The 25,066-nt window shown below is 36.7% G+C and overlaps 3 protein-coding genes and 1 long non-coding RNA gene across 9 annotated transcripts; all 4 read left to right on the forward strand.

The window, feature by feature from the left end:
- Window positions 1–5,324: 5,324 nt before the first annotated feature.
- On the forward strand, window positions 5,325–10,924 carry LOC137174721 (high affinity immunoglobulin gamma Fc receptor I-like). The gene is made up of 5 exons (XM_067580175.1): window positions 5,325–6,086; window positions 6,591–6,635; window positions 6,984–7,244; window positions 7,323–7,568; window positions 10,091–10,924. The coding sequence occupies exons 1-5, from the start codon at window positions 6,056–6,058 to the stop codon at window positions 10,294–10,296; spliced, it is 789 nt and encodes a 262-aa protein (XP_067436276.1). The 5' UTR covers window positions 5,325–6,055; the 3' UTR covers window positions 10,297–10,924.
- LOC137174722 (uncharacterized) lies at window positions 7,925–9,108 on the forward strand. The gene is made up of 3 exons (XR_010925447.1): window positions 7,925–8,186; window positions 8,529–8,789; window positions 8,868–9,108. It is a non-coding gene; the product is annotated as an uncharacterized lncRNA (long non-coding RNA).
- Window positions 10,925–12,074: 1,150 nt separating the features above from the next.
- LOC137174909 (putative high affinity immunoglobulin gamma Fc receptor IB) lies at window positions 12,075–16,640 on the forward strand. Of its 2 annotated transcripts, none has more exons than XM_067580443.1 (5): window positions 12,075–12,194; window positions 12,687–12,731; window positions 13,062–13,322; window positions 13,401–13,646; window positions 15,780–16,640. In XM_067580443.1, the coding sequence occupies exons 1-4, from the start codon at window positions 12,164–12,166 to the stop codon at window positions 13,631–13,633; spliced, it is 570 nt and encodes a 189-aa protein (XP_067436544.1). In that variant the 5' UTR covers window positions 12,075–12,163; the 3' UTR covers window positions 13,634–13,646; window positions 15,780–16,640. The 2 variants fall into 2 exon arrangements, with proteins under 2 accessions (XP_067436544.1, XP_067436543.1); XM_067580442.1 differs by having other exon boundaries at window positions 12,076–12,194; window positions 13,401–13,673.
- Window positions 16,641–17,624: 984 nt separating this feature from the next.
- Window positions 17,625–24,798, forward strand: LOC137174726 (low affinity immunoglobulin gamma Fc region receptor II-like). 5 transcript variants are annotated; one of them, XM_067580181.1, is made up of 10 exons: window positions 17,625–18,312; window positions 18,805–18,849; window positions 19,180–19,440; window positions 19,519–19,791; window positions 19,941–20,042; window positions 21,214–21,270; window positions 22,237–22,311; window positions 23,042–23,113; window positions 23,577–23,670; window positions 24,193–24,798. In XM_067580181.1, exons 1-10 carry the CDS (start codon window positions 18,282–18,284, stop codon window positions 24,347–24,349), a joined length of 1,167 nt encoding a protein of 388 aa, XP_067436282.1. In that variant the 5' UTR covers window positions 17,625–18,281; the 3' UTR covers window positions 24,350–24,798. The 5 variants fall into 5 exon arrangements, with proteins under 5 accessions (XP_067436282.1, XP_067436283.1, XP_067436284.1 ...); XM_067580182.1 differs by having other exon boundaries at window positions 17,626–18,312; window positions 23,580–23,670; XM_067580183.1 differs by having other exon boundaries at window positions 17,626–18,312; window positions 19,519–19,764; window positions 19,935–20,042.
- Window positions 24,799–25,066: the final 268 nt, after the last annotated feature.

Consider the following 25,066-nt stretch of genomic DNA (forward strand, 5'->3'; position numbering starts at 1 on the left):
TGTGAGATTACTGGATTTTGACCCCGCCCCCTTAGTTACTGTTGCTAAGTAGCAAGATTTCCTACCAGACTGTTGTGAAACAAAATGGCTCCTTGATTTCAAGCAGAAGGGGACAAAAGCAGTTTCTACTTTTTAACTTTACTGTCCAATTTTGCAGATTAACCTTAGCTCTGTGGTAACATTTTAACAATTACACATTAAATATTTGAAGATGGACATTTCCAGTTGAAAATCTAAACCAGCCAAAAGAAGTATAAATACTGTGATACTGATGCATTGTAATATCTTAATGTGGTCAAGATTTAATGTTGATTAAGGTTAAGTAAGGGAAGGGAAGGGAAGGTAAGCAGAGCCTTTTTAATATCTGCCAATTAATAGTGGTGTCTGTGTGGGAGATGTGATCCGCCCAGGTAAATGATCTATTCCTCTGAACCTAACCTGTCTAAATTTAAGCAATTATAAGAGGCCAAGTAGCTGGTGTAATATGTGTTAAGTGTTTTTGTCTGTTTTTTGATGTTTGTGTTTGCTATGCCTCAGCAAAACCATGGTGCGGAAAGGAATGAATGTGATGAGGTCATATTTAATGTATGTATAGCTGTTTGGATGTTAGCAACTGTGGTTTTTGCGGGAGGGTTGATTAGGTTGGCAATAAATCAGGGATAGCTAGAAAGATCAGAGCAGTATTTCCCTGACACCCAATGTAAAAATCAATTTAGGCATCAAGTTAGGAGTCGCATCGCATTTCCATCCTGGACCATTCATTAAGGTGCATCTGGTAGACTGGAATGCTATGGGACTCAACAAGCAAAAAAGATTTAAGTGTTGAAATTTTCTTAACCCAATGTAAAAAAATTTTAAGCGTTGAGTTGGGAGCTGCATGTTATCTCCATCCTGGAACATTCATTAAGTTGAATCTGGTAGATTGGAATAACATGGAACGCAACCAGCCCAACAGATCAAATGTTGAGGTTTTCTTAAATTAGACTGCTGCCAGTATTGCGCCATACCTAATCAAAACAAACACAAGTGTGAGTTTTTGTAAGCGCTTAGAGTCAAAGAAAAGTTAGCTATGCCTCTAGGATAAAGGCATATCTGAAAGTTCACGGATACCGCTCCCAAAGAGTGGGGGGTCTGCACGGGTGAACAAAATATATCTCGAGAATTAGAAATCAGCGTTTTAGGGTGATTTTTTTTTTTTGCTCTGGTACATTTTTCTGCAACAATTTGATACAAAACCCCCTTAGTCACTGTTCACTGGCTTGTTAAAAAAGATAGGTTGTATTACCTCAAAAACGTAAAACAGCAAATTCATGGGAAATGTTTGAGTTATTTGTGCAAATTTCTAATTTTAAGTGTACAGCCCTTAACCACTTTACACTGTAAAAAAAAAAAAAAAAGTTATTTCACAGAAATTTATTGTATTATTTTACAAGGTTTTTTTGTTTTTTCTACATTAAGTGTAAATGCCATAAAAAACAGTAAATTATTTTTATTAATATAATGGAATATTACAGTTTTTTTAACAGGATTTTTCAATTACTCAGTGGTCTTGAATATTATTATATTATAAAATAATCAGTGCCACCATTGACACTGACCACCACAACAAGCCTATAGAGACTAAATGAACAGATTGTTTTTGAAGTACATTGCCGGCATTTCTTTTGAGCAAAATCCTGATTATGCGTTATCCAACGGAATGGTTTTCATTAATCAATTCTCCCTAGGAGAATTGATTAATTGATTAATTACATTGATTAATTACAATCTCTCCCTATCTCATGCCCATGTCACCTCCACAGACATTGTGGGGAAGATGACTCTGTATTCATGTCCAGAAACTGTGGATAAGCTAAAAAACTATGATGAAAGAAAAGGTTAAACTAGACTTTGACTTCAGCCCATCATACCAAGATCCAGATTTTGATGGACAGTTATGTTCCCTTTTAGACATTGAGGAACTTCCACAGAAGCCTGTGCTGAAAATGATCAGGTCTGAGAGTGATGCCAGTTCAGTAGCAACAGATGACACAATAATATTGAATTCTTATTCAATGACGGAAATGCTGCGTATGACAGAGCAACGAAAACTCTTAAGTTATCTAGGGGACAAAAGCATGACATTCATGAGACCCTTGTTGCCACAATGCATAGCTTCAAAGCATACCCCGATGATAAGGAAGTTTCAATGGTAGCAGAGGCACTTGTCACTAAGCATCCTTGTCTAAAAGAGCCAGGATCTCAAAGGGGATGATGTGGTTGGAAAAATAGTCTGAAGTTTGAGATGAGTGACAAGAACCTTCCCCTGATTGGAAAATTAATGCAGACCACCTTTGCCTCATGGCGCAAAGAGGTCATCAATGATGATCCCCCTGTTAGTGAGATCCTGGAACTCTGGCCTGGACTTAAAATGGAGTCACAGGTAAAAATATTTTTCTTACTACACCTATTTGAGCAGATCTATTAAGTGTAATTCTTTTGTATGACTTTGTCTGTGAGAACTTGGATAGTTTCACTCATATGTAGATTAAATTACCCCACATGGGTTGGTAGTGTCAGTTTTTTCCAAAGCTGACAAGTGGTCATAGAAGAACGTCAGTGTTTTGCCGTTGACAGGCATTAGTGTGGCATTTTTCATTGCTGTTTGTCTTATTTTTCCTTTTCACAAAGGACACTATACTCTACTACTACTTAAATAGTCATTTTATTTTTTTGCAGATCTGTGCTGAGTTTCACAGAATCTTGAACATCAACCTGAAGAACTACTTCTATGCTGAGTTGGACCATGTGCCCCTCGTCTTCAGAGCTTGTTCAGGAGGAAAGCTGCACACACAGGGAAAGCAGCCGAAGTCCTTAGTAAGATCTTCAGGATTTATAACCTCCAGGTAAGCTGGTTAAGCTTCTTGGTGCTTGATAATGATGTTACAGTAGACTTTGGCCGTTTACCAGCCATGGTAAGGCAAGAATATGTTCTCGCTCCCAAGTTGGTGTCCATGTCAGACGTATGGGATAGAAGTCAATATATTTATTTATTTGGTCAAAGAGTTACATTTTTTTATTACTCTAATCCAGTACATCTCTATTTTTACAATTTAAAAATTTCAGAGTTTGAATATTACCATTAACATTGTAGTCATCATAGGGTATAAATCAGAAAACAAGCACGTGTTGAAGATGCTGTCCACTTATAGATGTCTTTGATATTAAGCTTTTTTTGCCATACGTAATGACTTTATAAAATAATTCATTAATTCAATTATTTAACTAATTTTGGTTCCTGGGCCTCAGAATTTCTGCTGCTCAGTGTTGCTAGGCAACATCTAACTAAACAGGAAAGGGTTCACAAGGCTGATGATTTACTGATTTATGCGTGTTTTAAATTAAATTTGCTTGGTACTCACTGAGTTATTATTTATCTTCTTTTGTTGATGGTGGTTTTCACAGATAACCCTAACTGCTTTACTGTTCAGTCCTTATTTAGTGCATAATCCAACAACTACAGGATGGATTGCTATGAAAGGTTGATATTTGTGGTTCAGAGGGAAATATCTTCAAAACTATTGGATGGATTATAATGAAATTTGCTACAGATATTCAATTATAAATTCTAGCGACTTTGGTGATTCTCTGACTTTTTGAAATACTTAACAAGTCTTAATAAGCTACTTAAAATAACTTAATAAGTAAGTCTTCATAAGTTACTTAAAAGTCAAATATTGGATGGATTGTCAAGAAATTTGGTACGGACATTCATGGTCCCCAAAGAGTCAATTGTAATAACTTTGATTCTCTGAATTTTCATCTAGCGCCATTGATAAATAAAAAACTGAATTAGATCTCTATCCTTCTGCATCATCCAGGAAACAGAGGTGGTAGAGCAAACTTGATGGAGGCCTTTAGAAAATCACGTCAGTATCAGAGATACATCACGAAATTCTAATAAGCACAGGATGGACGAGGGGTTATATAATATGCTTACTGTCTTTCTTTCCTTTATTCGGTCAGTTACATAGTTAGCAAAAACTTAGGGAAAACAGGATGGAAGTGCATATAAGACATGTAGTGGAACAGACAGACACCAAGGTCACAAAGGGGTCACGTTAGTGTTACCGGCGCCAGACCTAGGGGAAATCCGGACCGGCAGCAAAGGTTACAAAGGCAAGGGTGCACTGTGTAGCCGATAAAAACATGGTCTGTGGACTGTGGATTAATAAGGGAGAGAGCCAAAGTTAGCGTCTTGCTCTAGCCGATGCTCATTTAATATTGACACAACAGTATAAAACTGTACATATTTATCAGTTACGTCAGTTTCCTGAAACCTACAGCTACAAGGTTCATATTTCACATTCACACCTAAACATGTTACAAAAATAAAATAAATGTTGAAACCAAATTCACAATAAACAATATAAAACATTTTGTCTAAAGAAAAATAACTTCATAGGAATTCAAAATATGACTTACATTTCTAAATAAATAAGAATAGGCTTAACTACAATATAATGTAATAATATACAGCACAAAAATTATATCACCCAAAACATACATTTACTTTACTAACATTACTACAATCACTCCTATTTTAACACATACACCACAGTTACACTCATCCTACACTGATATAACGTACACAGAACCTTTCTGCAACATTAGCGTAACACTCCTTTGCACTTGCACTTAACCTCTTAACAAAATGGCGCGACTCTGCCTTGTTAACGAGCGACCGGAAGTGAAACTGGTTTGAATATAGCATCTCTATTTACCATTAACTCGCGACTGACTGGCTTATACTCTAAAACAATCTTTTAAGCACATTTTTATACGTTACCACATGTAAAGGTCTGTAACTTTCACTGACAAAATAGTAGAAAACCGAAATTCACGGAGATAACTATTATCAATGGCGGCGCCCACGAAATATACAGCAACAAAAATACGTTTCAAATACATCTCTAAACCATGTCACAACTTCACAGAACGATTTGCAATGCATTTACATTAGTTAGTAAAGAGAGCTAATCATAGAAAAGCAAGTTTTAACATACCTGTGGATTATGAAGGAAGAGAGCCAAAGTTAGCGTATACCCTAGCTGATGCTCATTTAATATTAAGCTGCGCATGAGCAGAGCAGATACGAGTGACCTCCCTCAGGTATCCACAGTGGCATTAGAGCGCTGCCTACTGACATCTTTGAGTATTGACCTGATGTCAAAACTGTATAAACAGAGTTAGATTAGTTCAAATAATTAACAAAAAATTAGGGGGTGTCTGTTTAGATAAAAACTTATCACGTGGCATTTCCAACCCATTACATTAGAGTGTTGGCATTTCCAGGACATAAGCTGTGTAGAGGCCTCCCTTCCACACTTAATATAAAGAAGGGACAACAGCACACACTGTGGCATCTCAAGGTTCAGAATGTCTTCCACAAATCTTCCCTTAGCAAAGTTATACATCTTTCTCCATCAGCCATCATCAGGTCAAAATTTCAATTTGACAAGTACTTTGGTTTATGACCAAATATCTACAAAACTAAAGATATTCCCATCAGCCTCTGCTGTACTCTGTGTTTAGTGCTAATTAGCACATGTTTGCATGTTAACACACTAAGTTAAGATGGTGAACATGATGAACAAAACAGATGCTAAACACCAGCATGTTAACATTGTCATTGTGAGCATGTTAGCATGCTGTAGTTAGCATTTATCTCACAGCACCACTACGTCTAAGTACAGCCTCACAGAGCTGCTAGCATGACTGCAGACTCTTAAGTCATGTTTAAGCCTTGGTGATAGCTAGGATATTTATATTTTCATCTATATTTTAACCAGAGATCCTTTTCTTAAGTTTGCTTTGTTCTTTGGCTCCACCCACTAATACAACACAACCACTCAGGCTATTTCTGCTACATAAGCAGCTCCGCCTTTCAGAAAAAAAGCTTCTCAAACTAAAACACGTATTACAGAATCATCAGCAGAAATAGGCCATACAGGAAGAGGTTTCCCACCTACATTACACTTCAGTCTGATGTTCACACAGTCCGCAGCAAGACAACATGGAGGTCGCAGCTCTCTGCATCAGACTGTGTGAGTACTGAGTCTGTTTCCATTTACTGTGACATTTACGAGAAAACAAAATGATAAGTTGTTTAAAGTTTAAGATAATAATAATATAAATAATAATTTTACAGTTAGAGGTTCTCGCAGCAAAAACGAGATAACACAGGTTTGTTTTATGCACGGGAACATCTCGGTGATGTTTCAAAACAAAACAAAAAGACTGTAGAATGTGTTTGTCTTTATCAGTTATATTTTTTAGACACGCTGCTCTTCAAAAGTAGTTATAGACCTAAGAGTAGCTATTATTGCTTTAATTTAGCTTTAAGATGTTGAGCTGACATTTCCAGATCACAAATATTCAGAAAATTCGAGCAATACACTCACAGATTTTAGCATCTGAATGGTTTATCTGTGTCCCTACAGTGATCATGTATCATACTTTTAAGCCAGAGAAGAGAAATAATACAAAGCATATAGGTGCTATAAATAAGTGTCTATGTGATGTTGAGCTCTCTTCTATTTTCTCATCAGTGGTGACTGTGGTGACCCTGCTGTGTGCACATGCTCAGAATGATGGTAAGTACCACTGACTTCCTCGTTGATATGAAAATTATTTACCGTTTTGAACAATACATTTTTGCTGGGAAGTGTTTGTGGTAAATTATTTGAGAAAAGTAGGAAAATATGTTGTGATTTTGGTGAACTGACCCTTTTTGAAACTCAAAAAATAAACGTTTGTTTAATCATCACAGGAATGGCGTCACCTATATCCTTTATTACACTTATGTAATAATTTGTTTTAATTTTATTGTTTGATTTTAGAGGCGTTTCCCAGTCATTTATATTCAGTTCATGTTCATGTTTCAGTAGTTTTGTGTGGATCAAATGTTTTAATTGACTCTTTCTTCTTCTTCTTCATCTCAGATCCAGTTTTCTGTATCGTCCCAAACAGACTGCAGTTCTTTCAATATGAGCCTGTAACTTTTCATTGTGAGGAGTTTGATGGTTCAACTGGATGTAAACGTGTACATGAGTCCAAAGGGGAAATACCCCCATGTGGTACTAATAGGGTGAAATCAGCAGGTTCATCCTGCGACATTGTAAATGTTTATCCAGACGACAGTGGTGAATACTGGTGTGAAGCTGGAGGGGGGAGAAATAGCAGCATCAACATCAATGTCACTGGTATGTTCACAATACGACAAGATATTTTTCATAAATGTATATTTAACATGAAATAAATATCAAACACTTGTTGCTCAGGTGGTTCTGTGATTCTGGAGAGTCCTGCTCTTCCTGTGATGGAGGGAGAAACTGTGACTCTGTGCTGCAGAAACAAAACTACTTCTGCCAACCTCCCAGCTGATTTCTATAAAGATGGACTCTTCATCAGGACTGAGCCTACAGGAAACATGATCATCTACAGTGTTTCCAAGTCTGATGACGGAGTCTACAAGTGTAACATCTCTGGAGCTGGAGAATCACCAGAGAGCCGACTGGCTGTCAGAGGTGAGACACTGAAGGACTTTAACTCAAATTAAAATTATATTTTTCCTTTCGTATTGTGTGACACTCAGCAAATTCATGTCAGTCTGTTGAGTTGCTTTTTTCTTCATTAAGTTTTAAAACAACCAATTATTTTATCTTGCATTGATTCTTAAAGAGGACATATCATGCACATTTCCATGTCTATATTTATATTCTGGGGCTCTACTGGAATATCTTTGCATGATTTCCAGTTTAAAACTCCTTATTGATCTTGTACTGGCCCTTTATGCAGCCCCTCAGTTCAGCCTCTGTCTGAAACAGGCAATTTTAGTTCCTGTCTCTTTAAGGCCCCCTTCCCGATGAGCCCACTGCTTTAATTTAGCTTTAAGATGTTGAGCTGACGTTTCTAGATCACAAATATTCAGAAAATTCGAGCAATACACTCACAGATTTTAGCATCTGAATGGTTTATCTGTGTCCCTACAGTGATCATGTATCATAGTTTTAAGCAAGAGAAGAGAAATAATACAAAGCATATAGGTGCTATAAATAAGTGTCTATGTGATGTTGAGCTCTCTTCTATTTTCTCATCAGTGGTGACTGTGGTGACCCTGCTGTGTGCACATGCTCAGAATGATGGTAAGTACCACTGACTTCCTCGTTGATATGAAAATTATTTACCGTTTTGAACAATACATTTTTGCTGGGAAGTGTTTGTGGTAAATTATTTGAGAAAAGTAGGAAAATATGTTGTGATTTTGGTGAACTGACCCTTTTTGAAACTCAAAATATAAACGTTTGTTTAATCATCCCAGGAATGGCGTCACCTATATCCTTTATTACACTTATGTAATAATTTGTTTTAATTTTATTGTTTGATCTTAGAGGCGTTTCCTAGTCATTTATATTCAGTTCATGTTCATATTTCAGTAGTTTTGTGTGGATCAAATGTCTCAATTGACTCTTTCTTCTTCATCTCAGATCCAGTTTTCTGTATCGTCCCAAACAGACTGCAGTTCTTTCAATATGAGTCTGTAACTTTTCATTGTGAGGAGTTTGATGGTTCAACTGGATGTAAATGTGTACATGAGTCCAAAGGGGAAATACCCCCATGTGGTACTAATAGGGTGAGATCAGCAGGTTCATCCTGCGACATTGTAAATGTTTATCCAGAGGACAGTGGTAAATACTGGTGTGAAGCTGGAGGGGGGAGAAGGAGCAGCATCAACATCAATGTCACTGGTATGTTCACAATACGACAAGATATTTTTCATAAATGTATATTTAACATGAAATAAATATCAAACACTTGTTGCTCAGATGGTTCTGTGATTCTGGAGAGTCCTGTTCATCCTGTGATGGAGGGAGAAACTGTGACTCTGCGCTGCAGAAACAAAACTACTTCTGCCAACCTCCCAGCTGATTTCTATAAAAATGGACTCTTCATCAGGACTGAGCCTACAGGAAACATGATCATCTACAGTGTTTCCACGTCTGATGAAGGACTCTACAAGTGTAACATCTCTGGAGCTGGAGAATCACCAGAGAGCTGGCTGGCTGTCAGAGGTGAGACACTGAAGGACTTTAAATGAAATTAAAATTATATTTTTCCTTTTGTATTGTGTGACACTCAGCAAATTCATGTCAGTCTGTTGAGTTGCTTTTTTCTTCATTAAGTTTTAAAACAACCAATTATTTTATCTTGCATTGATTCTTAAAGAGGACATATCATGCACATTTCCATGTCTATATTTATATTCTGGGGCTCTACTGGAATATCTTTGCATGATTTCCAGTTTAAAACTCCTTATTGATCTTGTACTGGCCCTTTATGCAGTCCCTCAGTTCAGCCTGTCTGAAACACGCAATTTTAGTTCCTGTCTCTTTAAGGCCCCCTTCCCGATGAGCCCACTCTGTTCTGATTGGCCAGATTCAGAAAGCTTCCTCTGGTTGCAGAAGCTACATAAACAAACTATAGTCATTCTTTACTCAACATATAACTTCTCAAATCCATCCGTACATGTTGGTGCTGAATCAGATCTGAAATATGCGCAACACATGGAGCAACAAAGGTTACAGAACAGACGGCTGTTTGTGGGCATGTGCAAACAATCTGACTTCAGTTCAGGGAGGAAGTAGATGTAACTTTGCAAACGAAGCATCCAGAGCAAGTGAAGCCCTGCCTTTTGAGTTGCAGGTGGAATTTTTATATACATTCACCTCAAGTTTTGGAACTCTGACCATGTTTAACATCCAACATTATAACAGTGTAAAAATAACAGAAAAATCACAAAAAGCATGATGTGTCCCCTTTAAGGTCTGCCAATATGCTGGATTGAAGTACCAGTACAACAAAATACAGTTTGGTAACTATCCAGATATACTATCCAGCCAGCCATAATGTGTAATAGTATTTAGATTGTTAAACAGTTTACCAATAACTTGTTTCATTTAATTCTCATTTCAAAATAATAACGATGAAGAAGAATAAGACATGTTTAGGCAACACTGGCTCATGCAGATACTTTCTGTCATCTTTGCAGAATTTCACGAGGACACTTGTCCGTGCTTAGATCACGGCTGTCATATTTACCTCATCCTGAAAGCAGTGTTCGCCTTTGTGTTGGTGGCTCTGCTGCTGCGGGTGGAACTACTTCACTGTGGGAAACTCGGAGGTACAAAAGATAACTCGCATGTAAATGTAACTTTCAAACTAAAGAGGACAAAGGAGTTAATGACAGAGAAGTGAACTAAAAGCTAGTTTGGTCACAAAGATAATAAATATCCCATCATGCTTCATCTGAATGCTAAATGTCTGCCTTGTTCATTTGTTCATGTTTTATGGTCTGTGTTGTTTTATATGTATATATTTGATCATGTATATATTTGATGGTAAGAACGTCTCCTGCTGCTCTAAGGTGTATTTTTCATTGATTAATTGATTTTGTACCTTTTTTTTTTCTAAGGGTCTAAGAGCAGATGTGTTCTGTGCTGTGAGATTCTCAGAAGTCAAACAAAGACGTCTGAAAGTCTTTCAAAACCACACAATCGACAAACTATTAAATCCACAATCCACTTTGAGCTCTGACAAACCTTCTGCAGAATAACCACAGTATCTCTACACCTCTATGAATAGACTCTCTCAGGTTTATTTAAATGTACTGCATGTATCATGTAACAATATGCTTTTAATGCACCTTGGTGTGACACGTTTCATTTACTGCTTGCTTCCTCTACTACCCTAAAAATGTAATGAATTTGAATCAATAATAATTGAATTATTTTCATACTGTTTCATAATTTTTGAAAGGGACAATTTTATAATATTATTTCATATTCTTAATGCAAATAAAAGACCAATATCAAACAAATGTATGTCTAATTACTATATTAAATACTTCTTTTTTTTTTTAAATATGTGCATTTACGTAACATTTATGTTTGGGAAAACATGTTTATGATGTACAGTGAATGATGCACTGCAGGTGGCAGAGTTGGACTTGTGAATTAAATGAGTTCTATATATGCATGCTATGCAGAGAGAGTTTAGAGAGAGCCATAAAAAATAAAGGAAGAGAAAATCTTGAACTACTACTGAAAACATATTTTAGCAGTTAAATTCTGGACAGATGTAACTGCACAATTTAAACTTCATAAAAAAAGTAAACATGCAGACATAAAAGAGGTCATGGAACCAAAAGAACTAAAGGTGTCTTGGTATTTACTCCAGACAATACTAGAAGTTCAGTGAAACACCTATAAACCTTGCTGATACCTAGAAAATTATATTTTCTTCTATATTTTAACCAGAGGTCATTTTCTGAAGTAAGTTTGCTTTGTTCTTTGACTCCACCCACTGATTAAACTGAACCACCAAGACTATTTCTACCACAAGAGCAGCTCCTCCTCTTAGAAAAAGGTTTTCAAACTAAAACACTCAAAATATTATAGCATCATCAGCAGAAATAGACCATACAGGAAGAGACTGTTTCCCACCTACATTACACTTCAGTCTGATACTCACTAAGGTTCGCCAAAAACAAGATAATGTTTCACAGGTTTCATATAAAGGAACGTTGTGGTGACGTCGAAAAGCTTTCAGCCACAAAAATGTATTTTTCTGCACCATAAAGATTAATCACACTAGCTTGAGGTTAATATTTGTGGTTCAGAGGGAAATATCTTGACAACTATTGGATGGATTATCATGAAATTTGCCATATACGTTCATATTCCACAAAGGATGAATTGTGCTAACCTCGATTGTCTGACTTTTGATCTAGCGCCATCATCAGGTCAAATTTCAATTTGTCAGGTACTCTGGTTTATGTTTATCATATATTTGTTTATCTAAATAAGACATTCCCATAAGCCTCTGCTGTACTTGTGTTTAGTGCTAATTAGCACATGTTAGCATGCTAACACACTAAGCTAGAGCAGCTCCGCCTCTCAGAAAAAAGGTCAACTGAAATTGAGCAGCACGTCCTCTCAGAAAAAGGTTAACTAAAACAAAATTAGTGTTGCATCATCAGCAGAAATAGGCCACACAGGAAGAGACTATTTCCCACCTACATTTCACTTCAGTCTGATGTTCACACAGTTCGCAGCAAGACAACATGGAGGTCGCAGCTCTCTGCATCAGACTGTGTGAGTACTGAGTCTGTTTCCATTTCCTGTGACAGTTACGATTAAACAAAAGGATGAAGAAGTTGAAAAGTTTACAATAAAAATATTCAGTTATAGATTCTGGCACCAAAAACAAAATGTTTCACAGGTTTCATATAGAGGAACATCTTGGTGGCGTTGAAGGGCTTTCAGCCCCAAAAATGTATTTTTCTGCAGCAGTTAAAATATTTTTAGACAATACACTGTCTTCATACGTAGCTATAGATGTAAGAGTAGCTATTGTTGCTTTAATTTAGCTTTCAGGTGTTGAGCTGACGTTTCTAGATCACAAACATTCATAAAAACAGCCAGCAGTACATACACAGATTTCAGCATGATCATTTATGTCATAGTGTCTCTACAGTGATCATGTATCATAGTTTTAAGCAAGAGAAGAGAAATAATACAAAGCATATAGGTGCTATAAATAAAAGTGTCTGTGTGATGTTGAGCTCTCTTCCTTTTTCTCATCAGTAGTGACTGTGTCGACCCTGTTGTGTGCACATGCTCAGAAAAATGGTAAGTAACATTTAGTTCCTTGTTGATATGAAAATTATTTACCATTTTGAGCAATACATTTTTTGCTGAGAAGTGTTTGTGGTAAATTATTAAAGAAAATATGTTGTGATTTTGGTGAACTGACTCTTTTTAATAGAAAAAAATAAATGTTTTTTAATCATCCCAGGAATGCTGTTACCTTTATCCTTTATTATGCACATATGTAATAATTTATTTTTATTTATTGTTTGGTCATTTTAGAAGCATATTCCAGTCATTTATATTCAGTTCATGTTTCAGTAGTTTTGTGTGGATCAAATGTTTTAATTGACTCTTTCTTCTTTGTCTCAGATGCAGTTTTCTGTATCGTCCCAAACAGACTGCAGTTCTTTCAATATGAGTCTGTAACTTTTTATTGTGAGGAGTTTGATGGTTCAACTGGATGTAAACGTGTACATGAGTCCAAAGGGAAAATACCCCGATGTGCTACTAATAGGACAGAATCAGCAGGTTCATCCTGCGACATTGTAAATGTTTATCCAGAGGACAGTGGTGAATACTGGTGTGAAGCTGGAGGGGGGAGAAATAGCAGCATCAACATCATAGTCACTGGTATGTTCACAATACAACAAGATATTTTTCATAAATGTATATTTAACATGAAATAAATATCAAACACTTGTTGCTCAGGTGGTTCTGTGATTCTGGAGAGTCCTGCTCGTCCTGTGATGGAGGGAGAAACTGTGACTCTGCACTGCAGAAACAAAACTACTTCTGCCAACCTCCCAGCTGATTTCTATAAAGATGGACTCTTCATCAGGACTGAGCCTACAGGAAACATGACCATCTACAATGTTTCCAAGTCTGATGAAGGACTCTACAAGTGTAACATCTCTGGAGCTGGAGAATCACCAGAGAGCTGACTGGCTGTCAGAGGTGATTCTTTCATAATATCCCATCCAGGTTAGTTTTGACCTCATCACCTTTTCAAACATTCTTATCTTCCCTTTAGTTTAGTAATTTTGCAAACATTGATTAAGTAGCTATGTATATTTTTTTATTTGTATTTGTTTTAACTTTATAATCAACATTTTCAGTTCCAGTATCTAACAGTGACACTTTCAAAACTGTCTCATGGATAATTGTGACTGTTTTACTGGTGGTTCTGTTGTTGGTGGTGGGAGTACACCACTTGAGACACTGAAGGACTTTAACTCAAATTAAAATTATATTTTTCCTTTCGTATTGTGTGACACTCAGGAAATTCATGTCAGTCATAAAGAAATTATATATTATATATATATTTATTATATATTTTTATCATTTTGCCAAGGAAAATGGCAACATTGTGTTGAGTTGCTTTATCTTAAGTTTTTAAACAACAAATTATTTTATCTTGTATTTATTCTACTCTATCTTGAATGATTTATAGTTATCTATCTTATTTATCTTCTACTGGCCCTTTATGTAGTTCCTCAGTTCAGCCTCTGTCTGAAACAGGCTGTTTTAGCTCCTGTCTCTTTAAGGCCCCGCCTCCTGATGAGTCCACTCTGTTCTGATTGGTCAGCTTCAGGAAGCTTCCTCTGGTTGCAACTATAATAGCAGGATTCCACTTCTTTTCTTGTTCTTTACTCAAAATATAAACTTCTCAAATCCATCAGTACATGTTGGAGCCTGAATCAGATCTGAAATATGCGCAACACATGGAGCAACAAAGGTTACAGAACAGACGGCTGTTTGTGGGCATGTGCAAACAATCTGACTTCAGTTCAGGGAGGAAGTAGAGGTAACTTTGCAAACGGAGCATCCAGAGCAAGTGAAGCCCTGCCTTTTGACTTGCAGGTGGAATTTTTCATTCATTCACCTCAAGTTCTGGCACTTTGACCATGTTTAACGTCCAACATTATATCAGTATAAAAACAACAGAAAAAGTCACAAAAAGCATGATGTGTCCCCTTTTAAGGTCTGCTAATATGCTGGGATAAAGTACCAGTACAACAAAATACAGTTTGGTACCTGACCCTGACCCGACATATTATCCAGCAATCCAAAATTTGAAATTTTATTTAGATTGCTAAACAATTTACCAATAACTTGTTTCATTTAATTCTCATTTAAAAATAATAACGATAAACAACAACATTTATTTGTATAGCACATTTCATACGGAAAACATCACAATGTGCTTCACAAGAACACAAGCAATACAATCCTCCATATCATCATACATTAAAACAGACAAACATACCAGTACATACATGGACGTGTAGGTAATTAAAATGCAGAAAGATTCAGCTAAAAACAGGGACAGACAGTTGCTTGACTTAGTTAAAGACAACAATAAAAAGAAATGTCTTGAGTCTATTTTTAAAGGAACTAAGCATCGGTGCTTCTCTAATATCTCTAAGAAGGGCAGTCCATCTATATGAAGCATAGTCACTGAATGCAGCTTCTCCTGCTTTAGAGCACACGCGGGTGACAACAAGGAGACCACTGGCTGATGATCTGAGGCTTCTTGTTGGTTCATACGGCACAAGCATTTCCTTAATATAATTTGGAGCAGGGCTATTCAGCGCCTTGTAGATGAGTAGGAGGATTTTAGAATCAATTCTAACAGTTATTGGAAGCCGATGCAGTGATTTAGGAACAGGTTTGATGTGTGCATATTTCTTAATCCTGGTTAGAATACGTGCAGCAGCATTCTGTATAAGCTGCAGTCGCTGAACAGTTTTTTGGGGAAGTCCAGAAAAGAGACCATTGCAACAGTCGAGTCTGCTTGTGACAAATGCATGTGCTAGTTTTTCAGCATCTGAATTAGACAGAAAACCTCTGATTTTTTGATTTTTTTTCTGAGGTGATACAAAGCTGATCTCGTGACGTTATTGATATGACAGTGAAAGTTAAGATCAGCATCTAGGATAACACCAAGATTACTGCCATTTTCTTTGCTTTCAAGGGAAAAGGAACTGTGGTGGGCTGTAATTTCCTGTCTCTTTGCTTTTCATAAAGAAGGATATGACATATTTAAGCATTAATGTCTCATGCAGATACTTTCTGTCATCTTTGTAGACCTTCACACGGACACTCATCCACCCTCAGATCACTGGTGTCATATTTACCATGTCCTGAGAGTAGTATTCGCCTTTGCGATGGTGGCTTCGCTGTTGCTGGTGGTAGGACTACTTCGCTGTGGGAAACTCAGAGGTACAAAAGATAACTCGTGTCCACCCACATGTAAATGTAACTGCAAAACTAAAGAGAACAATGGAGTAAATGACGGAGAAGACTGAGTGTCCTAAAAGCTAGTTTGATCACAAAGATAATAAACATCCCATCATGCTTCATCTGAATGCTTAATGTCTGCCTTGTTCATATTTGCTTGTTTTATGATCTATGTTGTTTGATATGTATACATTTGATCTGATGTTCCGTTTTTATACAGTTCATACTGCATGAAAATCCATTTTGACCATAACTCTGACAAACGCACTCATTTTAAATACAGTGTGTTTGACAGAATGGTGGTAAGAACGTCTCCTGCTGCTCTAAGGTGTATTTTTCATTGATTAATTGATTTTGTACCTTTTTTTTTTCTAAGGGTCTAAAAGCAGATGTGTTCTGTGCTGTGAGATTCTCAGAAGTCAAACAAAGACGTCTGTAGTCTTTCAAAACCACACAATCAAAAAACTGTTAAATCCACAATCCAATTTGAGCTCTGACAAATCTTCTGCAGAATAACCACAGTATCTCTACACCTCTATGAATTGACTCTCTCAGGGTGTTTATTCGAATGTACTGTATGTATCATGTAACGATAATCTTTAAATGCACTTTGGTGTGTTGTTTCATTTCTTGCTTGCTTCTTCTACTACTTAAAAAATGTAATGAATTTGTAACAATTCTAATTGCATTATCACCATATTGCTTTGTAATGTTTGAAAGGAATGATTTTATAATATTATTTCATATTTTTAATGCAAATAAAAGACCAATATCAATCACATTTATGTCTAATTAATTTACTAAATACTTTTTTATTGAAACATGCTTTTTCATAAAATTTATGTTTGGGAAAACATGTTTATTATGCACTGCAGGTGGCAGAGTAGGATTTGTGAAATGAATGAGTCGTTCTGTAAATGCATTCTATGCAAAGAGAGAGAGTGTTTAGAGAGAGCCATGAAGAGAAAATCTTGATACTGAAAACATTTTAACAGTTAAATTCTGGACAGATGTAACTGCACAATTTAAACTTCATAAAAAAGTAAACTTGCAGACATAGAAAAGGTCATGGAACCAAGAGAATCAAAGGTGGTTTGGTATTTACTCCAGACAATACTAGAAGTCCAGTGAAACACTTATAAAGACATACATGAGTATACCCATATATCTGGATGTATGAGGCTGATTCTTTGCCTCTGCTGAATCCATTACAATCATGGAACACACAACCTTAGTGGGCAGATCAGACTTTGGTTGTACTGGGCAGCTTTCAGGTGTGAATGATCAGGTAATTCCTGCAAAAGAGAAGCAGAATAACAACAATAATAATAGAAATATGATGAGTAATAAGAAACAGCAGCAATAGCCGGAGAAGGACACCAACAGGACCGTGCCACCGCTCCCATGGCAAAGGCTCACAGTATCTCAGGGTTTCCTGCAAGATGAGAAAGCACAAAAAAAAACTCTGGGGAAGAAGCCAAGTTAGTAACATGCATTAATGGTACATGAATGTATACAGATGGAGAGGAGGAGAGAGGAGCTCAGTGCATCAGATATCTTGACAACTATTGGATGGATTATTAGTTTGTCAGACATTCAAGGATAAATTCTAGGGATTTGGGTTCTGACTTTTTGCTACTTAGCACCATCATGAAGTTGACATTTTTGTTTTTCATTGAACATAGACAGATATCAGGTGGACCGCCAAGAAATTTGCTATAGACATTCATATTCCACAAAGGATGAATTGTAATAACTTCGATTCTCTGACTTTTGATCTAGCGCCATCATCAGGTCAGAATTTCAATTTGTCAGGTACTTTGGTTTATGTTTATCATATATTTGTTTATCTAAATAAGACATTCCCATAAGCCTCTGCTGTACTTGTGTTCAGTGCTAATTAGTACATGTTAGCATGCTAACACACTAAGCTAAAATGGTGAACATGATGAACACCTGCTAAACACCGGTATGTTAACATTGTCACTGTGAGCATGTTAGCATGTTGTAGTTAGTGTTTATCTCACAGCACCACTGTGTCTAAATACAGCCTCACAGAGCTGCTAGCATGACTTAGACAATTAAGTCTTGTTTAAGCCCTGCTGATACCTTCTTCCATATTTTAACCAGAGGTCTTCTTTAGTAAGTTTGATTTGTTCTTTGACTCCACCCACTGATTTAACCACTGAGGCTATGTCTACAACAAGAGCAGCACGTCCTCTCAGAAAAAGGTTAACTAAAACAAAATTAGTGTTGCATCATCAGCAGAAATAGGCCACACAGGAAGAGACTGTTTCCCACCTACATTTCACTTCAGTCTGATGTTCACACAGTCCGCAGCAAGACAACATGGAGGTCGCAGCTCTCTGCATCAGACTGTGTGAGTACTGAGTCTGTTTCCATTTCCTGTGACAGTTACGATTAAACAAAAGGATGAAGAAGTTGAAAAGTTTACAATAAAAATATTCAGTTATAGATTCTGGCACCAAAAACAAAATGTTTCACAGGATTCATATAGAGGAACATCTTGGTGGTGTTGAAAGGCTTTCAGCCCCAAAAATGTATTTTTCTGCAGCAGTTGTAATATTTTTAGACAATACACTGTCTTCATATGTAGCTATAGATGTAAGAGTAGCTATTGTTGCTTTAATTTAGCTTTCAGGTGTTGAACTGACGTTTTTAGATCACAAACATTCATAAAAACAGCCAGCAGTACATACACAGATTTCAGCATGATCATTTATGTCATAGTGTCTCTACAGTGATCATGTATCATAGTTTTAAGCAAGAGAAGAGAAATAATACAAAGCATATAGGTGCTATAAATAAAAGTGTCTGTGTGACGTTGGGCTCTCTTCCTTTTTCTCATCAGTGGTGACTGTGTCGACCCTGTTGTGTGCACATGCTCAGAAAAATGGTAAGTACCATTTAGTTCCTTGTTGATATGAAAATTATTTACCATTTTGAGCAATACATTTTTTGCTGAGAAGTGTTTGTGGTAAATTATTAAAGAAAATATGTTGTGATTTTGGTGAACTGACTCTTTTTAATAGAAAAAAATAAATGTTTTTTAATCATCCCAGGAATGCTGTTACCTTTATCCTTTATTATGCACATATGTAATAATTTATTTTTATTTGTTGTTTGGTCATTTTAGAAGCATATTCCAGTCATTTATATTCAGTTCATGTTTCAGTAGTTTTGTATGGATCAAATGTTTTAATTGACTCTTTCTTCTTTGTCTCAGATGCAGTTTTCTGTATCGTCCCAAACAGACTGCAGTTCTTTCAATATGAGTCTGTAACTTTTTATTGTGAGGAGTTTGATGGTTCAACTGGATGTAAACGTGTACATGAGTCCAAAGGGAAAATACCCCGATGTGCTACTAATAGGACGGAATCAGCAGGTTCATCCTGCGACATTGTAAATGTTTATCCAGAGGACAGTGGTGAATACTGGTGTGAAGCTGGAGGGGGGAGAAATAGCAGCATCAACATCACAGTCACTGGTATGTTCACAATACAACAAGATATTTTTCATAAATGTATATTTAACATGAAATAAATATCAAACACTTGTTGCTCAGGTGGTTCTGTGATTCTGGAGAGTCCTGGTCTTCCTGTGATGGAGGGAGAAACTGTGACTCTGTGCTGCAGAAACAAAACTACTTCTGCCAACCTCCCAGCTGATTTCTATAAAAATGGACTCTTCATCAGGACTGAGCCTACAGGAAACATGACCATCTACAATGTTTCCAAGTCTGATGAAGGACTCTACAAGTGTAACATCTCTGGAGCTGGAGAATCACCAGAGAGCCGGCTGGCTGTCGGAAGTGATTCTTGCATAATATCCCATCCAGGTGGGTTTTGTTGGTTTTGACCTCATCACCTTTTCAAATATTCTTATTTTCCCTTTAGTTTAGTAATTTTGCAAACATTGATTAAGTAGCTATGTATATTTTTTTATTTGTATTTGTTTTAACTTTATAATCAACATTTTCAGTTCCAGACTCTAACAGTAACACTTCCAAAATTGTCCCATGGATCATTGTGACTGTTTTACTGGTGGTTCTGTTGGTGGTGGTGGTGGGAGTACACCACTTTGGCAAAGGTGAGAAACATAAAATAAATGATTTCACTAACACCTTTGCTGCTATAATCACTCCCTGCTTTTGCTGTGCTGCTCACGCTCACCTGTCAGTCAAAATGTAGGTGGCTTGTTGTAGGATTCTGTGTTGAAGACGTTTGAGTGTCTGTTAGTGACACCCTCTTATTTTCTAATTCAGCCATGTACTAGTTATCCTGTTCTGCTTCTGTTTAGTCCAAACAAACTAGAAATCTACAACAGATGACAATCTGTGCAGCAGGAAAATGCACTTTTCCTTAATGAAAGCCCTGCATCTTAAGTGCTTTTGTTCTGTTATTTTATGTATTGAGATCAGGTCTGAAGGAGTGAGTCAACAACAATGTAGGCTCAAAGCAAAGATAATGAACCCTTCACTAACAAAACCAACCAACAAAACTCAATGTTGACACAACCTGTCGATACATAGTGTGTAATGCAGATTTCAACCAGCACACTGGCGTTTTTTAGGGCAAACTGAGGTTTTTTTTATTCACCTTCAACTCAAGATTTGATCAGTTTGACACTGTGAGGGGAGTGCAACTGACAACTCAGCAAGAACATGACTGTTCATTACTGCTACTGCTACATAATAACTAATACACTATTAATGGCCTAAATAATTTGAGGAGATGCACACTCAATCTTCTAAACTCCTCCAAAACCTTTTATGTTCTGGGTAGAGATACTAGAAATGGCTGCATTATCCCTCTGCCAAACTGTCTCTGCAATTTATTTCCAGCCTTATGTTGGTCTCTTATTTATATATAATACATTTCATTACTGCTCTAGCAGGGGCATAGCAACTATTCTCTAATTAGGGTACCTCCTCCCAAGCTAATTTAACATCCTCTGAATTTGGTGTCTTGTTCACTGTGCCATAGGCACTATTGATGATTCTGCAGCTTTTGCATTAGGACTAGACCATGAGAAAAATGTTTTCCATCTTAAAACTTCCTCCATTGCTCTCTTCTATCACCAAATGTCATGCCATGGTGCACTAAATGGTGCTGTTCATGGTTGTTCAGAATTACATAATATGGAGCTTCTAAATTTACTTTATCATTTTATTTTATCGTTTTTTTAAATTTATGTTCTCTTTTTTTCTTATTTTTCGACTGATGCTGTTACTTTTTCTTTCTTTTTTTTCTTACTGCAGTGTTGCTCTGCTCGTCCACACCGACACTCGGATCAGGTGCAGCTGAGGATCAAACAGGTGAGAACATAAACCATATACTGGTATTTTCAGTATACTGGTTATCTTGTTGGGATTAAAGAAATAACGTAGAAATGTAAAGTGAGATAATTATCCTACTGTCCTACTTGCACTTAGTCTAGCACTGAGTCTTAAAATCTTTTTCTCAGTGGCTGAAAGTTTGCTTTATGATGTCAGTGACCTCTTGAACTACAATGCAGGTTTGAAAATCCTGGTCTGTAATCACTGCTAGTAATTGTTGAGTCATTTGTGGTATCAAAAAGGAAATCCCCTAGCTATCTATTTGTCTATAGATAATATAATTCACACTTTGATTGTTCCAATTATGTTTATTCAAATATTTATTAAAACGAGACTGACCCTTGACCTCTGTAAAGAAAACTAAAATTGTAAAGAGTTGTTAGACTAAAGGATTGATGTATGGATGTCCATAAGACCAGTGGAACCAGTAAAACAGTGATGAGGGTTGGACAAATGAGTGAGCATGGCATGAAGCTGCATATCAAGCCAATTAGGCCCTTCGCTGTAGTTTTGTCTGAACTATACAATGTAGATATAAGTAGAGATGACAGCTGGACCTACTGAGCTACTTGGCATTCAGATGAAGCTGCCTATCAAGCCGGTGGGGCCATCCACAGCAGTTAATCTGAGCAGATACAACGTAGATATAAGACCGGGCAAGCTGCCGAGTATCTGCTCTGTGCTTGGGTGAGAACAGGATTTAAAGGCAGCTAAAAGGTAAGTTAGGTCAGGGCTAGAGAATGGAGTTGCCTGTCATGAGGCCCAGTAGATTTATGACGGCACAGCCTTATACTCACTACAGGGCCTCTTGATAGGTCAAAACAACTTTTAACATAAATTCTGAGCTTCAAGAGGAATCCTCACCAAACCTTTGGCGCATTTTACTATGTATTGATAAATAACTATGCGTGTATTTGTTTACCTACAGTATCTGCTTTTTTTCAGTGTCTGTAGAATCCCATGCAGCTGATGCAGACAACGTGACATACGCTTCTGTAACAAAAACCAGGAAGAAGAAAGGTACTTCACTTGACATGTTATTGTCTTACTACTTAATGTCAAGTACAGACCACAAAAAGCATGTAACACAACAGCTACATTGCATACTTGGAAATCCTCCAGCTTGCAAATGAATGCTAACAATAGCGATAGTGTAAAAGATGTTACTGAAGTGAGAACAGTATTTACGTACAGTAAACATGTTCAGTCTGTTACATGTGTACATGTTGGCAAGAAATGTGTAGATGCTGGTGATAACTTGAGCTTCCTGGACTCGAACCACACCAGAAACCACAGAGAAAACAATGTCGAAGGGCCCCTCAGAAGTGAATGTAGAGTAGAGGATATGAGTTGGATTTATACAGCACAAGAGGTTAACTTTTGGATATAATATAACTTGACATACCTATTCAACACAGTTCACATTTTTTCCGATCTCACACACTTAATGGATCAAACTTAGATAAGTTTAACAAAAAATATAAATTTGGTTGTCATCTACATAATCATTTAAAAAAAGAAAAAGTACAACTAATGATAAAAGCAGTCAAAGTAAAGCAAAAACAAAATGGACCAAGAATTGAGCCCTGGGGCACACCACAGCACAACTCCCTACGTTTTAAGATAGATACAAAGAAAAGCATTGAAGAGAACAAACAGATATTCTAACACATCCTTCAGTTCATCAAGAGCATTAATAGTGATTTCGATATATTTGTCTATCAGCTGACTTACAATCTCTCCCCTTCAGATGAGGATGAGGATAAATTCTCGTCTGTACCTATTTACTACACCTTGGGCCTGGATGAGACTCAACAACTGGGTGAGACTCCAATGGTGTTATCTGTGTCTTTGTGTCTCCAGGTTGAGCTTTGCGAAATCTGATAAATTGCCTCGAGTGATGTCACTTGAGTCAGCATCAATTGGGCCTTCAGACTTCAAGTGAAAGAAATTTGGGGGTGAGGAGTTAGAAAGAAGTGAGGTTACCAGACCTGATTTTAATCCTTTTTTTAACTGTCAGTTGTGAGTTTGACAATGTGAGTGCAATGCTAAATTGTTGGAGTAATCTTTAAATGGGGCTGAAAAGCTCTATTAGAGGTTAGTTTGATTTATAACTTTGTTAATACCATGAAATAACCAGAGACACTGGTCCTACTGGACTCTTTTATACTTCTGTAGGAAAAAAACACCAGTTTGACTATGCTGCTAAAATATTTTGAGGGAATATTACACTTCTAAGTGAATATTTTGACAAGAAAATGACATAATTTCATCTATTTTCAAAGCAGAAACCGGAGTATCCATCATCACAACGGATGCAGCTCCCTCAGCAGACACCAACTCACGTTTCGCAGAGGATGACTTCTATTCTACCATCCAGTAGGTAAGACAGAGGAAAATACTAGTGTGTTGCCTCTCTTTTCTTAGACAATTAAAGTATTTTAGCTAATGAGTGATCCACCAGTGTACAGCTTACAACAGCATCTCCTAAAATATGAATAAACATTTATAATTAAATGTTTTCACACTTTTCCAAATTAGAACATTAGATTTTAAAGGGATTTTATTTGGGAATTGTCATCTAAAATCAGTATTTCCTGTTTTGGTATTATTTGGGTTTTTTTTCTGTTTTTTTTTTTAGAATTGTTGCAGTTCAAAATGAATCTGTATCTTAAAATGTATCAAATCAATCAATCAGACTTCCAATGTATCATGAAATGGCTTTAAAATTGTCATTTTCTTGTGTGATTTTAACAAAGAGATCAGTCTTTCTTTAATTTAAGCAAGTGGTTTAGTCTTCTTAAAAATAAGATTTTTGGGACCTCTATGCATACTATATTATTCACCACTTATCTATATATTTTATATTATTTATATATGTACATCATGTGTGTCTTACAGGTCTTTGAGAGCAGAGACGCTGACTGAAAAAGGGGCTTTAAAGAAACATGAACTATGTTTAGTGTATCACAAATGTACTTTTTTCATTGTTCCAACAGTAACAGATGAACTAAATTACATTTTACAGAACAAAAGCAGCATTGCTTGTGTCAGTTGAAACAGTGCAGTCTTCATGTCTTCATGTTATGTATCTGCACAGATATTATTTAAAGTTCATGGGCAGGTTAAAATGTACTTATGTGGTTCATCTTGCAGTCTTTGTCTGAGGCCTTCATCTAGTTCACAGCGTCAGAATCTTTTTTTAAAACCACCTTTTGAAACCACCTTTTCTCTGCTCTTCCTGTTCACATATCTGTGAAACTGCCTACAAGAATAGAGCTGCTGAAAAGCTACAGCAGCTTTATTTTCACTTTGACTTGATCAAACACTCTGAGTTCACAGTTAGCAGTTTAATAATCCTGTGAACACAATGTTTTATGAAATTCTAAGGAATGGTGATGAGAAGACATGGAATCTGTAATTACAGTGCATATGTCATTTTTTTTTACACATAATGTCACATTTGTATTTTTGTGTTTGTTCTGTAATAAAAAAAACATTATTTTCTTTGAGGTTCCTGTGATTTTGACCACAGATTGATGACATCCTGCTTTAAAACAGTCTAGTCTTACGTGACACAACATTGCAGTGTGTGCAAAGACTGTAAGATGATTCATTTTGAAAAGGGAAGTTGGAACATCTGAAAATAGCTAAAAACACGGCACTAAAGAGTGCCCGTTAGGGAGAGTTGATTGTCTTACTGTAAAATTTGTTCCTCTGCCCTCCCCCATCCCCCCACATGGTTTCGGAGTGCACAATGCCAAAGTCAACAACT

The sequence above is a fragment of the Thunnus thynnus genome, chromosome 22 (assembly GCF_963924715.1).
Source record: "Thunnus thynnus chromosome 22, fThuThy2.1, whole genome shotgun sequence".
NCBI lineage: Eukaryota > Metazoa > Chordata > Actinopteri > Scombriformes > Scombridae > Thunnus > Thunnus thynnus.